Source organism: Pseudophryne corroboree, chromosome 5 (assembly GCF_028390025.1).
Source record: "Pseudophryne corroboree isolate aPseCor3 chromosome 5, aPseCor3.hap2, whole genome shotgun sequence".
In the NCBI taxonomy this organism is placed as follows: Eukaryota; Metazoa; Chordata; class Amphibia; order Anura; family Myobatrachidae; genus Pseudophryne; species Pseudophryne corroboree.
In genome coordinates this window covers 102,599,990-102,616,116 of record NC_086448.1, presented here as the reverse complement: position 1 = coordinate 102,616,116, position 16,127 = coordinate 102,599,990, and the positions used below count along the sequence as shown (strand labels likewise).

Here is a 16,127-nt window from a genome sequence, read left to right as displayed (position 1 = left end):
GACAGGAAGGAGTGCCAGGGTAAGGTGGGCCAAGCACATATACAACAATCGCAAGGGATTGGACACCCATAATGTCTCCTCCCACTTTAAGAGAGTACACGGCTCCAATATTTGTTGTTTGAGGAATTTTTGGGGTGTACAAGTGGTACAACAAAAGTGGAGAACTAAGGATTTAGAAAAGAGACTTGCTCAGGCTGAGCTGAAATGCATACACCGTTTGGGCACCCTTGTTCCTAAGGGTCTCAACGGTGGCTTCGAATTAAATTGCTTTCTTACTTAGCCATATGTCTATATAAGATCCTACCTGCACCATTATGCACTTTTTTCTATATATCCTTTGGTATAAGATTGTTAATTTTTTCTTTTGTTTTTATGTTTTTTATGAAATATGAAGAGAGTATTGACTGCATAGGAGAGGAAAGAGTTAAACATCTGGGGAGGGGTGGACCTAGCTGTGAGGAAAGTACAGCCTTCTTTAAGGGGAGGGCTTGATATATATAGGGAAGGTGAAGCCATTTCAAGTCTCTTGGTGATCTGGTTTGGTGAGTGCTGCAGTGCCAGCAGAAATTTGTTTATTAGGTATTCCTGCTGTGTCACCGAGATAGACTGTCCCCTCTACTTGTACTCTCCTCTCCAGTAGCCCAGGGTGTCCCTTACTGTTTTTGATTAAAAGGCTGCTGATATGTCCGCTCGCCCCCAGCGCATGCTAAGGGCCCCGGCTCGGTTCCGTGGGTCGGACGGCCGAGCGGGCCCTGAGGCGGCGGCGGGCGGTGGGGGGGACGGGGCTCCGTCCCCTAGGGCCTCATCAGATGCCCCCACAGGCAGCGATGGCGGGGCCCGGGCGGACTCGCCGCCGGGTGCCGAGTCGGACACTCCGGCCAGACGAGGGTGGCGTGGGGGACCAGGGGTCCCTGCAGGCCGCTCGGGTGTCGGCGGGCGGCGGCCGTCCCCGCCGGGAGCCGCCGAGCCCGGGTTCATGGCGGGCGCCCGCGCCGCGGGGGGCGCCAGTGTGCAGCAGAGGCAGTCTCTCCTTCCCCGCCGCGGTCGGCTGTTCGGGCCGGGCGGGGGGTGAGGAGGTTTCAGGGAGCTGGCGGTCGCCGCGCGGGGACTAGTCAGGAGCCTCGCGCGGCGGCCGAGCAAGAGGAGCAGGCCGGGAGGCAGTTGGCGGGTGGACGTGGGGCGCGCGCTCGAGGTGCGCGCGCGCCCACGCTCGCTCCGGGCGCCGCTTGCTGCGCACGTGCGCGCGCAGCGGCGCCAGCAGTACACGCAGCAACCTCTTCTTCTCCCCGGATGCCGGAGTTCGGCAGGGGGAGAGGCAGGTTGAGGGGGGTGCAGCGTGTGCCTCAGGGAGGCAGCGCTGGGAGCATGTTTAGAAATATAAATGAAGGGGACACAGCAGGACCAACAAGGGGTGGCCGCCAACATCATCCAGGTGCACCCTTCGCTGGTCAGGTGACACGCGGGGGAGCACGCGCGGGGGGGCAGCAGGTCCCTGTCACCGTTGCAGGACGCGGCGGGGCCCGCGGCAGGAGGGGTGACAGGGAATGGGTCAGCGGCCGCAGGGCCGCGGCCCGGGCAGCTGTGCGCGTCAGCAGGTCCTCCCCAGGATCAGGGGATTCTTCTCCTTCCCTGGATAGGGAAGGGGAAGGATCGGAGAGGGAGAGCCACTGGGCCGGCCGGGGGGCTCTTGCCTTCGGGTTGGAACATGAGGGGCGGGACCCCCGGGGCGCGTCGGGCGGTCAGGGGGCGCGGGCTCGCGCCCAACCAAGGACCGGTCGTCCTTTGGGCGGCGTTTCCGGGGGTCGTGCCGCATGGGATCCTCCTGGGGCCATAGCGTTGGCGCTGGCCACGGTGGTGCAGGCTCTTGGGCCATTAGCTGCAGTGGCCTCCCCCAGGGCAACGGCGGATTCCGGCCAAGCTGCGGGGCGCAGGGGGTCAGACAAGGTCAGGTCATCAGCGGCGCAGCGAGTGGCAAGAGCCTGCCGAGAGATGGGGGCTGCCGCGGCGGAGCTGGAGCTAGGGTCAGAGCGCGAGCGGCAGGGAGGCTCGGGCCCTGCGCATTCCACACGGGGTGCCCGGCGTGCGCCGCATGCGCGGGCCGGGCCCTCTTTTGTTTTGTCTTCCACAGAGGACCAAGGTGAAAGGGACTCGGCAGACTTCGCGGTGGACGAGGATTGGAATAAAGACGACGAACAATCTGAGTCGGAGAGGTCGACGGCATCCGGTGAGTTGGTGCAGTCTTTTTCAAATTCCACCGCGAGCTCGAGTTCGCGTAGCTCTTCGTCCTCCTCCTCATCCTCCTCTTTGGCGTCGCAAGCGTCTGAAGCTGATAGTACTGCTAGGGCAAGGAAGGAGGCCGAGAAACTTGCCAAAAGAGCGGCTAAGCAACAGAAGAGGCGTAAGCGGCGCAGGCGAATTAGTGAAGAGGAGCGTAGGGCTAAGAAGAGGCGAGATCTGCCGGGGGTAGTGCGCTGCGAGTACACCGCAGTTATGCGGGGCCTGCGAGATAGCTGCCGCAAAAAGATACGTAGGGGTGACTTTGTGGACTTATTTGGTTTGACTAAGGCCATGAAGAAGGATTACAAGGCGGCGGCCGCTACGAAGGGCATGGGGGCAGAAGCTTTCAGGTCGTTTGATAACTGGCTGGCCGGATTTTGGGTGTTTGCGGCTTGCTATTTGGAGGACAGGCCGGAAGAGCACATGAATATCATCCGGTACCTTCATCTCGTGCACGACATGCAGCGCACATCCTCGGGTTCGGAATGGCGGCGTTATGACCAAGAGTTTCGGGAGAAGCAGGACGGGTTACGGGTCATGGACTTTGGGTTCAAAGACGTGGAGGTCTGGCTCAAAGTGACCCGGGCATCCCAGCGGGAGGATGAGACCCAGAAACAGGGAACGGGGGGGCGCCGCGGGGGGTCGTCAGCGCAGGGAACGGGCGCGGACGGGGGATTTGCCAAGACAGGCGGATTGGCCGTTCGCACGGGCGGGCGGTCTGCCCCTCGGGGAAAATGCTTCGCTTTTAACAGCGGAGCATGTTCATTTGGCAAACAGTGCCGTTTTCGCCACTCTTGCCAGCAGTGCGGTGGAACCCACCCAGCCTCCTCTTGTTTCAAAGGGGGACGACAGGGCAATCGGGGGAAACAACCCTACCCTAAGCAGGCCGCGAGCGGGACCGCTCAGCAGAGCACCAACGCCAGTTAAGTTGGAAACTATGGGTAAATGGTTGGGTCTTTATCCTAATAAAAGGGATGCAAAGTTTTTGTTAGACGGTTTTAAGTTCGGTTTTCGCTTGCCTGTTGCAAGCGAAGTGTTCGTGCGTGCGCACAGGAACCTTCAATCCGCCCGAGCCTTGCCGACTGTGTTACGGGAAAAAGTGGATAAGGAGGTCAGGTTGGGCAGGATGGAGGGGCCGTTTAGGTCACCCCCGGTGGATGACTTGGTCATCTCCCCGGTGGGGGTGGTACCAAAGAAGACTCCGGGCGCCTTCCGGCTCATTCAGCATCTTTCTTACCCGCCAGGGGCATCGGACAACGACGCAATACCACCGGCTCATTGCTCGGTGGTGTATCAGTCGTTTGACGAGGCGCTAGGGATGGTCCGCAGCTACGGGAGCGGGGCCCTCATGGCTAAGATTGATGTTGAGTCAGCTTTTAGATTGCTGCCATTGCATCCGGACTCATTTCGTTTTATGGGTTTCCGGATTGGGGCGGAGTATTTCATCGACAAATGTCTGCCGATGGGATGTTCCGTTTCATGCTCGTTTTTCGAGCGCTTTAGCACTTTTCTTCATTGGTGCGTGGAGTCTGCGTCAGGCGGTCACGGGGTTGCACATTACCTCGATGATTTCCTTTGCGCGGGGCCGGCTACTGGCACAAGATGCGGCGACTTGCTGTTTAGCACACGAGCCCTTTTTTACCACTTCGGTGTTCCGGTAGCCAGGGATAAAACGGAGGGTCCGGCCTCCTGTCTATCATTTTTGGGGATTGAAATTGACACCGTGGCGGGAGAATGTCGCCTACCCCAGGACAAGGTGTCAAAGCTCCGCGAAATTATTTGCCGTTTCAACGGCTCGCGTAAAGTCACGCTGCGGCAAGCTCAGTCCTTGCTGGGCATGCTGAACTTTGCTTGTCGGGTGATACCGATGGGCAGGGTTTTCTGCCGGAAGCTCGAAAGGGCTACAGCGGGGTGTGCCAGGCCGCATCATTTCGTTCGATTGTCCTCTGAGTTAAAAAGGGATTTGGCCGTCTGGGCTTCATTCCTGGAGGATTTCAACGGGGTGAGCATATGGCAAGCGCCAGCCGTTGACAGCGAGAGTTTGCAGCTTTTTACCGATGCTGCAGGTTCCTCTGGATTCGGCTGTTTTCTGGAGGGATCGTGGTGTGCGGCATCTTGGCCGGCGAATTGGCATAGCGAAGGTCTTACAAGGGATCTGGTGCTGCTGGAGCTTTTTCCCATTATGGTAGCGCTGGAAGTTTGGGGCGATCGGTTGGCTAACCGCAGCATAGTGTTCAGGTGCGATAATCTGGGCGTGGTGCATGCGATTAATAACCAAAGGGCGAAATCGCTGGTTGTACTACGGGTTCTTGGGCAATTGCTTTTGACTTGCTTGCGCAGGAACCTATGGTTCCGGGCGCAGCACGTGCCCGGGTTGGAAAACGAAATCGCAGACGCGTTGTCGCGTGGACAGTGGGAGAGATTTTGGGGTTTGGCACCTGAGGCCGAAGAACAAGGTTTTCACTGTCCCGGTTATGTTTGGCAGGTGATCGGACCGGACTGGAGGGTTTAGCGTTGCGGTCAATCGCGCCGGCCACGCTCAAGGCGTACGGACAAGCTTGGAGTGAATGGGAGGAGTTTGTCCGGGGGCGTCAGCATCAAGGTAAGAGCAGGCATCGGCTGATGCTTTCTTTTATGTGGCAGCTCTACGTCTCCGGTAGGTCACGAGCAGTGGTTTCTCGGTATTTGGCAGGCATTTCGTTTTTCTGCAAGCTGCGAGGCGTCCCTGACGTAACAAAAAGCGAAGTTCTGCGGAAGGCAATGAAAGGGTGGGCGCGAGTTGCGCCGTCGCCACCAGATAGGAGGCGGCCCATCGATGCGGCGTTGTTGCCGGCCGTAATCAAGGCGGTAGGGCGAGTTGCGTCGTCCAGGTTTGAGACGCTTTTGTTTAGTTTGGCGTTCTCAATGGCTTTCCACGGAGCCTTTCGAGTTTCTGAGTTGGTAGCGCCTTCCAAGAGAGCAGATTCGCGTATGCTGGTCGAGGACGTGGTAGTGGGTGAGAGGTCCTTGCTGTGCAGGTTACGACGCTCCAAAACGGATCAAGTGGGGAGAGGGCGCTGGGTTACAATGGTTACAGCGCAGGAGGAGAGCGTTTGCCCGGTGAGGCTGGCAATGCAATACGTGGGGGTGCGACCCGTTAAGGAGGGGTCTTGGCTGTTGCATTATGATGGGCTGCCAGTCACGAAATACCAGTTTCGATGGATGCTGAGTCGCTGTTTGGCGGGCCTGGGCCTCCCACCCACTGCTTTCGGTACCCACTCCTTTCGCATAGGCGCAGCGACGTCGGCTGCTGCGGCGGGTTACTCCAGAACGGAAATACAGGCGGTGGGGCGATGGAAATCATCAAGTTATAGACGATATATTCGCCCCGTCACATGAGAGGTCGGTTTGCGCTTGGTGCTTTGTGTAGATTGCAATGTATTATGTTGTTACAGTTATGTGAATTTATGGTGTTGTGCGTCTGTTGGTGTTACCCCATTTTTTTTCTCCTACTCAGGGATTAGCTACTCGCCTGAGCCGGCAGCGGGGGTCTGGAGTTATTTGCGATTTTTTGCCTGACTTGACGGACTGAATTCTAATCCATAATTCGGCTAATTTGGTCTAATCAGAGTCCCTCAGCAGGTCTTTACGTTTCATCTCCAGCTGAGTTATTACATGTGTTTCCCATTTTATACCCCCCCCCCCCCCTGTTTTTATTTTGTTTAATTTTATTTGATCTTCCCCCTTTGTGTCTTTAATTGCACTTCTAAATTGGCAACGAAACACGGTGCAGTCGGCTAGGCCGTGACTGCTGCAATAGCGAGTCCTAAAGTTTTCTTTTATGGCAGATCCTTCAGTATAAACAATGAATAAGCCTCTTAGTAATCAATTCTACCCCTCTTTTTCCCTTCAGGATGGTTTGAAGACAATTTGACCATTTGGGTGGTTGGCCACTCTTACATTTACTGGGCGGCCAGGTTTGTGGCCTCAGAAGGGTCTCAGGCATTGTTTGGAATACAGGGTGTCAGATGGCTTGGCTGGCGCGGGATGATGTGGGGTGAGCTGAGGAGTAGGTTAGTGAGTCAGGCCAGCAAGCATGGAGTCCCTAAGGTTTTGGTTGTCCATCTAGGTGGCAACGACTTGGGGAAGAGGACATCCTTGGAGCTGCGGTGGGCCATGATACAGGATCTGGCAAGTGTGACCGCGCAATGGACCAATTGTGTGTTGGTTTTTTCCATGATGGTGCCAAGGTTGTGTTGGAGGGGTGTGGCGGATGGTCGCCAGATTGATGAGGCCCGGAAAAAGGTGAACGGAGCGGTGGCAAAGTGGGTGCTGTCCCACGGTGGGAGGGTGGTTCGCCACCCGAGGATACGGTTCAGAGACAGCCACCTTTTCCGGCGCGATGGAGTACATCTATCCGATGAGGGGATGATGTTTTTTCTGGAGGATCTAGGTTTCGCTTTGCAGGAGTTAGGGTAGGTTTATGGTGGCGGTGCGAAAGACTGTGGGGATGAGTCTTTCGCTGTTGGCGGAAAAGAACGGCAGTTTCGTATTGTAGAGAAAACTGTAGTGTTTTACAGTTGGTTGTGGTTTAGGTGCACTCACCTCCATCGACTTATGGCCGCTTGACCACCCGTCCGGGAAGGCAGCGGCAGGGCACCCAGGAGCGGTGGGTAGTCACTGTGGGGGTTGAGTTGTCACCTATTACCGGTTTATGGTAAGTTTTAGTAAATTTATAGGGTTGAGTTATTTAAGTTTAATTTAGATTAAGTGAGCCGTTCTTTTGGGCCGCCACCATATGCCAGCTGGAGCGGCATATTAAATTAATCTCTTTATTACAGGTTTCCTAATGGTTAGGGACAAATAAATAGCTAGCAATTTTCTGCCAAAATTCAAGTCTCAGTGTCGTTATTTCTGGTTATGGTTATGAATGCTTTACTTTCAAAGAAAGGGGTCCACCAAATATCACTAAGATGTTTAATACCAGTCCAGGACTTTATCTTTGGGACCTTATAAATTTATGGAGTTCTATTAAAATAGATACTCCGATTGCGGCCATGGAGAGTGGACTATAGGACTTCCTGATCAATGGAGCGCAAGAATAGCCAAGTCTTGCGACTATGGAGAGCCGGAGACACCACTTCCTGGCACGCATGTGGAACGCAAGAGTCACTTCCGGTTCCGACTATTGATGGCGGCGGCGCATGCGCTCTTTTGGGAGTGCATTGTTTAACGGGGAAGGACGACAGCTGGGATCCCTAATTGATGGTCTTTATAAACTGACTTTTGGAGCCAATGAACCACACTTCTGAGGAAGGATTTAACGTCCGATACGCGTTAAGTGTGGCTCCTGTTTTATCTTGTATTTGACTCTGACACCAACGGACTTAACCATCTGCCTGGAGACTGATCCTGCATGCTGTTAGGCATCCAGAGAGCCTGTCTGCAGTCCACACCATCTACATCTGTGGTTCTGGGTCCCTCTTGGTGATATATCCGTTGTGACATTTCATGGAGTCCTAATTGATATGCTGTTTTATTTTAACCATTTTGTAAATTTAATCTGTGGCATTAAACCTGTGCGTGTTTTTAATCCATACTACACTAGGGTCTGCTGTTTTTAGTACCTCTTACTATTCTCATTCATATTGGGAAAAGAGGTACTTTTTGTTTCAGGTTAATTAAGGATTAATCAGTCCTACCTGTGCCCCCTGCATGTGAAGGAAAGGATCTTCCAGAAAATTATATTTCCATCTGTTTTACCATTGAGGATTACCATCCTATTAAGGGTGAATGTAATTATTTCATACTATTATGTTCGTCATGTCACACATGGGGTATCATGGTAATTGGTGAGCGCTTTTTTGGATGCTCACTATTCTTGCCTATATGTACTGTTTTGTTGATGTGTGGGATACACTTCTATTTTGCACACCTGTAGCTGCCTACCAAGTTTTGTTGCGCATACACACCTGTAATGTGTAATGAGGCACTACACGTAGGGATCAGTGATCCCAGTATTTTACTTACTTTTAGGCTGTGAGCATGAGCTGTGGAAGTATTGCAGGGCAGCATTCTGTTGACAGGGCTTAGGAAGTCTCTATTGGTTCCAGGTCCATCTTTTCGTATGGGCTCAATGGGCAGTTGCCCTGGGGCCCCAGGAGTATAAGGGCCCTAGGATAATAGCTGAGTGTCCCCATTTTTCAGGGGTACCAGATTTTTTTAAATCGGCCATTGGGAACCAGAGAAATATGACTTCTAAGCACTGGTCCCCATCCAAGGCAGTTAATTGCTTTTCCCAGTAAGATATCTCAGGTTCTGTCTGACTTAGAGTTTTTCTGAGGGTATACTCAAAACCCTGGAACTCTACCGTTTCGGTGGACACTGGTCGCTTGTCTCTTCCATGCCCAGAACCAGAGATAGCAGCCTTCTAGCAGTTGGTCCCTGCTCCAGCTCCACACGCCTGTTAGGCAATTTTATATATTCGTTGGTGGATTGCTCTGGCTCCTGAACTCTGACCTCCAAGTCCCCAGTATCTCCTGAAAGGCGGGACCATGGAAGTCATGTACCGGGGCCCCTTCATTCAGCCCAATGCCCCCTTCTACAGTTTAGTGTTTAACCCCCCACCCCATCTCCCACCATCTGTGCAGTAAAGGAGTACTAAGCAGAAATTACTACTTCAGGTCCTACATTCTGAGCGGAAGATAGAACACCCCCTACCGCCCATGCGACATCAAATCTGCCGCTGATAGTACGTCCCACCCCTACCGCTGGAGGATGGGTAGGGGCCCCAGTGCATTGCTTTGCCCAGGGGCCTACACTGCTGTTAAGACGGCCCTGATTGGCAATGAAACAGCCTGTTCCAAGTTAGACTGCCAACACCGTTAAATGCTGTAAGTAGCATTTTAAACTTATCGGTATCATGGTGTTATGCACAGGTTACATGAATCAGGAATGATTTGCTCAGTTGTTGCTGAACCTTGACCTGGCTCCAAAACTAAGCTCACCACATAGTTACTCACTAACGCACAAAGGCACCTTAGTCCGGTTGTACATCACAACACGTCTTGGTTCCTGCAAAATAAAATAAGCGTGCTATGGGTGGGCTCGTATATATTTCTATTTCAGGGGTCTATTTGGGAAGTATAAGATCATAAGTAAAAATCTGTTTGGTTTAAGCAAATTTCGGTATTGGGGCTATTGCAGAGGTGCCCGACACATGAGCTATCAGAGATGACGCCGTCTGTACCTTAGGCATACTAATGCTGTGATATGCGGCCAGCAGTTTTTGGGAATGCCGAAATCCCTAAAAGTTTCTAAAGCCTTCAAAAACTTTTTATATCTGTTATAGCGCAGATCATTTTACAGCACATTCAATGTTGCAATTAAATACCAAGTCAGTGAGTTTACAGGTCATCCATGTATTTCCTAGAAGCAAAATCTAGCGAGGTATTTTTAGTAATAACATGTATTTGTTTATATATCTGTGACAGACCATCAGCCGGAAGGTGTGCAGTAGTAACCCATGTCAGAATTCAGGGACGTGCCTCAATCTCTTGGATTCCTTCTTCTGTTTGTGCAACAGTAAATGGCAGGTAAGGATGGAACACAATTGTCCCAATGAAAGCAGTGATATGACACCAGCTGCACAGTATCAAGCCTATACATTCACCTTGGACATTTAGAATGAAGCATTACAATACTTGGTTCCTTTGCACAATGTGATCAGTCATTTGTCAGTTGTGCTAATTCGCAGTGTGTGCAGGGCCATCTTAATGTATAGGCACACCGGGCAGCTGCCCAGGGCCCCAAGATTTAAGGGTCTTTGAGTGGGTGTGGGCTGGTGCCTCCGTATCTTCTTGGGAGACAGGTAGAGAATGCTGCCCACGCAATCAGTTCTGCCAGGCACCATTCTCTACCTGCAGCCAGACAGTGAATGACTGTGAGTATGCTGATTGGTGGATGGCTGGAGCTATCACAGTGCTGATAGCCATTAATTGTATGGAAGCATGTGGAGAGAAGTTGCGGGAATGCAGGAGTGGTAAGTTATGGGTGGGTATGTACCCCAGTTCTTTGCGTTGCCCAGGGTCTACTGTGCTGTTAAGACATCTGAGTGTGTGTGAACAACTTACCGTGGCACTTGACTGTGCCATCACATATAAATGATATATATAAACCAACATGGCGGTCACTGGTCATTTTGTAGTAACTGTAATGATGAGCGGCGTGGAATGGAACATCACAAAGTCATCCATTATATCCAAGCATTGCTGTCTATGAGAGGCCACACGGCTCTTCACATGCAAGATCCAGTTTCTGGTCAAAGATAAAAGCCCTACAGCGATTGGCAGATCAAGTATGCAGTGAGAAATGTATATAACCACTTTCAACTGGTTACATACATATTACTTACATTACTCTCTAGTGGCGGCAAGGATCACATGCTGGGAGCCTGAATGATGTTCTCATGAACTTCAAGCTTGGGGCGTATCTCGCCAATGCGTTAGGTGTCACACCAGATACAGTTTGCATTTGTCAGCGTCTAGTATTTCAATTGTCAATATCACAACGTTTCATCGGTTTGCGTTGCATCTGTGTGTGGAAAAACTATACAGAAAATGAAGGAAATAACATAATCTGTACATGTGGAATAATGACCAGCGATTTGTGGAGACTTGTGTTATTTCCCACTGCCAGAAGGGTCAGGTTGTGTTACAGGACACCTCAAGCGTTTCCATACACACTCTCTCCGTGTGCACCTGAGGAGTTATACAGTCTCCAAATCCACTGGTAATCTCTATATAGTTATGGTACAATAGTGTCGTCATACGAGCCTCGAGTCAGTTGGGATCTATCAACTCTGCCTACTCTTTAGTGACATTCAATGGGGTTTATGTACTTAGCCTTGGATGGAGATAAAGTGGACGGTGATAAAGTACCAGCCAATCAGCTCCTAATTGCCATGTCACAGGCTGGGTTTGTAAAATGACAATTAGGATCTGATTGGCTGGTATTTTGGCCCTGATTTATCAAGCTTTGCAGAGTGATAAATAGCATGGTGATAAAATACCAACCAATCATCTCCTAACTGTCATTTTTCAAACACAGCCTGTGACCTGGAAGTTAGGAGCTGATTGGTTGGTACTTTATCATCATGCTATTTGTCACTCTGCATGGCTTGATAAATCTGGGCCTTTATCTTCATCCACTTTATCTCCATCCAAGGCTTAGTAAATAGACCCCAATTTATTTTGTTTACAATTTATACCACACCATGTGGCTGAGTGGGTGGAACTGGGCCACAACTGGATGCTCCCACGTAAACTGAGGGCACTTCATAGGCAGAATATCCAACTGATATCAGGGGTAGCTCTGGTGAAAATGAGTGCCATAGCAATGGTGGCTACTGTCATTAACAGATGGATAGGGGCGGTAAGGTCAGAAGGATGAGAACGTTTATTTGGAGGTGGCCGTGACCACGCCTACCTTATTTGGCCACACCTCCTCAGTACCCAGGGACTGTTCAGCTTTCAGCGGCCCTGGGCGTGGCCGTATAAATGTGGCCAACTATGAATACAGGAGAAGATACACATTTATTTCCCAGCAGGTTACGTGGCCGCATCTGCTGCCTGCTCACGGGAAACTCTGTGGCGGATCCACAACTCCCAGTTACAGATACAGTTACAGTCTACCTGTAAACCGTGCAGTTGGATGACACAAGCTGCATTCTGTCACATGACACTGCAGGGTGGTAATGCAAGACTAGTAAGATATTTCAGCTTAGGTAAAGAAGCCTGACTATGATTTTGGACTATCTGAGACACTGATCACCAGTCAGATCATTAACTCCAACCTGGGGGTCTATAAAGGAATAGTCAAGCAACTAATTCTTATCACAGTCAGACCAGGATGAGGACTGTCCAGATACAACCCCAGATCTAGGTTATATACAGTCACTCAGTATACATTTTACCCTCGGGGTCTCTGCCAGCTTTGGCCTCACCACTCACACTGACAAGTAAACGACATTACTGCATATACCCATATCTATGCCCTATGTAAGTTCTTTGTCTTTATTGTTAAGGGCCCCACTTGTGCTGATGATGTGAATGAATGTCAGCTTTATGCTGGGACTGCTCTGGGCTGCCACAATGGAGGCACATGTGAGAACACACCTGGAAGTTACAGGTAAATGCTGCGATAACAGAATGTAACTGATACAGTATGATTAGGAAATTGACCTTGTGTGGTATATTGTGCTTGTATATTAGCTTTACTAATACTCACTACAGGTTTATGCGACAGGCAAGCACATCCTCTTATTTTGTAATCTCCTGCAGCTGCAGGTGTACTACACATCATACAGAGGGAGTAGGGTTTGTTGCGGCAAAGAAGATACAGTAGTAGAGGATCTGTGCTATCTGTGTTTTGCAATTTGAATACAAGTTCCAAAACCTGGAACTTCAAAATGCAAGAAATAAACTGTCAAAAATGCTATAATACTCTCTGACATGTTGTCTTGAGTGTAAATTCTTATATTTTATTGTATTATCTGTATAAAAAAAATTAGAACAATGAACATTACAAAATTTTAGTAAAAATACTTCACAACGTAACCATAAAAGTCTGAGCTCAAGCATTTGGAACATGGCCGTCTGCTACATTTTTTTAGTTTACCTAAAGTTAGCAAATACATAAACAATTCTCTAACTTTAGAGCCAATTCAACAAGCCATCTAGGGACCCACTTTAAAAGAAATGTGAAGATCTCTCATGAAGACCCTCTGTGAGAAATGGTGTAAAACCAAGTCAATGCACAGCCTGTGTGGGGGGGTTTTATAGTCTAAATAACATTCCCAAAAATATTGTCAGGTAACCGCTCTTTTCATTGTCACCCTGGGCGTGATACAGAGGTGGACGCGGTGCTGATGTTTGTGCGGTTGAGCGATTATTTGCTACTGCACATGCGCAAAAACATCTGAAAACCCTACGGCGCACACGTTCTCCGAACTGTACACAGACTGTTGTAAACGGAGTCGCTTGCAATAGTGCACACCCCTGGGCACTCCCGCGCTGTGTGTGGGAGCTGGCCTGAAGTGTTCACAATAAATGGCTGCTCCATGGCCGTGTTATGGGACTGTCATGCGGCAAACATAGATCCACAGCTACAGAGGCCATGCTTAGGCGAATTTGAAAAGGAAACATTTAGCAGGCCATAGGCTGTCATAAGTTTCCATGGTGTGCCAGTGGTGGAGTGGTCAGAGTCACCAGTGAAGCTACACTGTCTATGGCCCTCATTCCGAGTTGTTCGCTCGCTAGCTGCTTTTAGCAGCAGTACAAACGCTAAGCCGCCGCCCTCTGGGAGTGTATCTCAGCTTAGCAGAAGTGCGAACGAAAGGATCGCATAGTGGCTACAAAATAATTTTTCTAGCAGGTTCTGAGTAGCTGCAGACCTACTCCTAGCTAGCGATCACTTAAGACTATTTAGTTCCTGTTTTGACGTCATGAACACGCCCTGCCTTCGGCCAGCCACTCCCCTGTTTCCACAGGTACGCCTGCGTTTGTAGCTGACACGCCTGCGTTTTTCAGCACACTCCCTGAAAACGGTCAGTTACCTCCCAGAAACGCCCACTTCCTGTCAATCACTCTGCGGCCAGCAGTGCGACTGAAAAGCGTCGCTCGACCTTGTGTGAAACTGCATCGGCTTTTGTGAAAGTATATCGCGCGTGCGCATTGCGCCGCATACGCATGCGCAGAAGTGCCGAATTTTAGCCTGATCGCTGCACTGCGAACAACGGCAGCTAGCGATCAACTCGGAATGACCCCCTATGGACACTAAAAGCGATTGCACTGTCCGTCACCCGCTGGTGCACAAGGAGATTGGGAGAAGGCTGACATTAGCATTTGCACATTATCTCCTGCTGTCCCGACAAAGGCCACTCTAGCAGATGCACCTCTGAATCAGGCCCACTGTGATTAAGGGGGAAATTTATCAAGGTGTCTAAAGAGAGCAAAGGGAGGCATAAGAGTGCACAGGGTCTATCAGTGAGGGATATGTGTGACATAGCCATGCCCCCATATAGCCACACCCGCTCACCTCTCTTATGCACCTGCCTATGATTTGAGGTTTTGCCCATAGCAACCAATCAGATTATAGCTAACATTTATCTAATACATGCTATAAAATGATAGCTAAAATCTGATTGGTTGCTATGGCAACACATACACTTGTCCTCTATAAAAGGTTTAATAACTCTCCCCCTGAGTACAGTAATATCCCAAAAAAGGTGTAGTGTCTTATGACAATGTCCCTTTCTCAGCATCACATTACTTCCAAATTATACACACAACTGTCAGCCACTTTGTTTGCACCGTGGGGTGGTCACCGTGTCCTGTTGAAAATGGTAGTTTACACCTCTTGTAAGTTTAGCCGGGCATAAAAATGCAGCCTATTTGTTCTGTGATCCATCGCAGTCTCCCGCCTTCCACAATCTGTGCAGCCAAATCTATGCATATCCATAAAGTAGCAATACACATACATAGGACCTAATTCAAACCTGATCGCAGCAGCAAAATTGTTCTCTAATGGGCAAAACCATGTGCACTGCAGGTGGGGCAGATATAACATGTGCAGAGAGAGAGTTAGATTTGAGTGGGTTATTTTGTTTCTGTGCAGGGTAAATACTGGCTGCTTTATTTTTACACTGCAATTAGATTTCAGTTTGAACACACCCCACCCAAATCTAACTCTCTACGCACATGTTATATCTGCCCCACCTGCAGTGCACATGGTTTTGCCCATTAGAGAACAATTTTGCTGCTGCGATCAGGTCTGAATTAGGCCCATAGAAGGGAGCTTCTGGGAACAGAAATACTTATAAATGTTCTGTAATGCTTTGTCAGGCACATAGAAATCTGACAGGCCCTATAAGGAAGAAATGGTTACATGCTAAATGTTCTCTGTCGCAGCTGCTCCTGTTCCCCAGAGTGGTACGGTCCACAGTGCACCTCAAGGTATGACGACTGCAAAGCAGGCACCGCAGTGCTGTGTGGCCATGGAGTATGTGTAGATTTAGAGAGAGTTGAGAAAGATCAGGTAAGCGATTCATGAGAGAATTGTGTTTCCAATTTAAGAAAAAAAAACTAATGTTTAACAAACATTGTCATAATTGCCAAGAATCTAAGGTCAGTATTTCATTTAATTACATAATAGATGGATGCAGCCCTACACTCCAGAACCCAAAACACTGCTCTCTCTTGGTACATCTCCCAGTTGTCCAACCGCTCCTTCTGTGTCTCTGCACCCATCCCCACTCCCTATCCTCTTCTCCTACCAGTTGGTGTCTCTCTAGGGTCTGTTTTTGGCCCCCATCTCTTCTCCTTTTACACATCATTTCTCTGTGAGCTTTTCCTTTGCCCTTCAACACCACATGTATGCTAGGAATACCCAGTGTATCTCTGTTCCCCTTATCTCCCATGCTCCCTTTGTCTCTCAAGCTTTATGCCACAGTGCTTGAGAGACACAGGGAGTGCATGATGCTGAAGAGACACAGGGAGTGCATGATGCTGAAGAGACACAGGATGGGCATGAAGCTGGAGTGATACTAGGGCAGAGGCAGAACTCTGGGAGGCAACGGAGTCATCTGCCACCGGGCTCCTGCTCTGAAGGGGGGCACCTCTCCTCCCATTCTGTAAGACCACTGAATTAAGTTAATTGATAGCTGTCGATGTCTTTTCAGTGGCCGACTTCCTCACTGGTCCCTGCACTTTACAGATCACACCCTCTTTATTATACTGTAGATACACATTTTACAAGTGTCATACCCAGGATTAGAAACCACAACCTATTACACTGGAAGCAGACACCTTACT

At 50.0% G+C, this 16,127-nt stretch overlaps 1 protein-coding gene across 1 annotated transcript in view; it reads left to right on the top strand.

The window, feature by feature from the left end:
* The window catches only part of CUBN (cubilin), a 729,033-nt gene that overhangs the window by 26,174 nt on the left and 686,732 nt on the right, over nucleotides 1-16,127 (top strand). Inside the window, exons 4-6 of the mRNA XM_063921523.1 lie at nucleotides 9,750-9,851; nucleotides 12,341-12,444; nucleotides 15,225-15,351. Of these exons, the coding sequence (XP_063777593.1) occupies nucleotides 9,750-9,851; nucleotides 12,341-12,444; nucleotides 15,225-15,351 (333 nt within the window). The remainder of the gene's footprint in view (nucleotides 1-9,749; nucleotides 9,852-12,340; nucleotides 12,445-15,224; nucleotides 15,352-16,127) is intronic.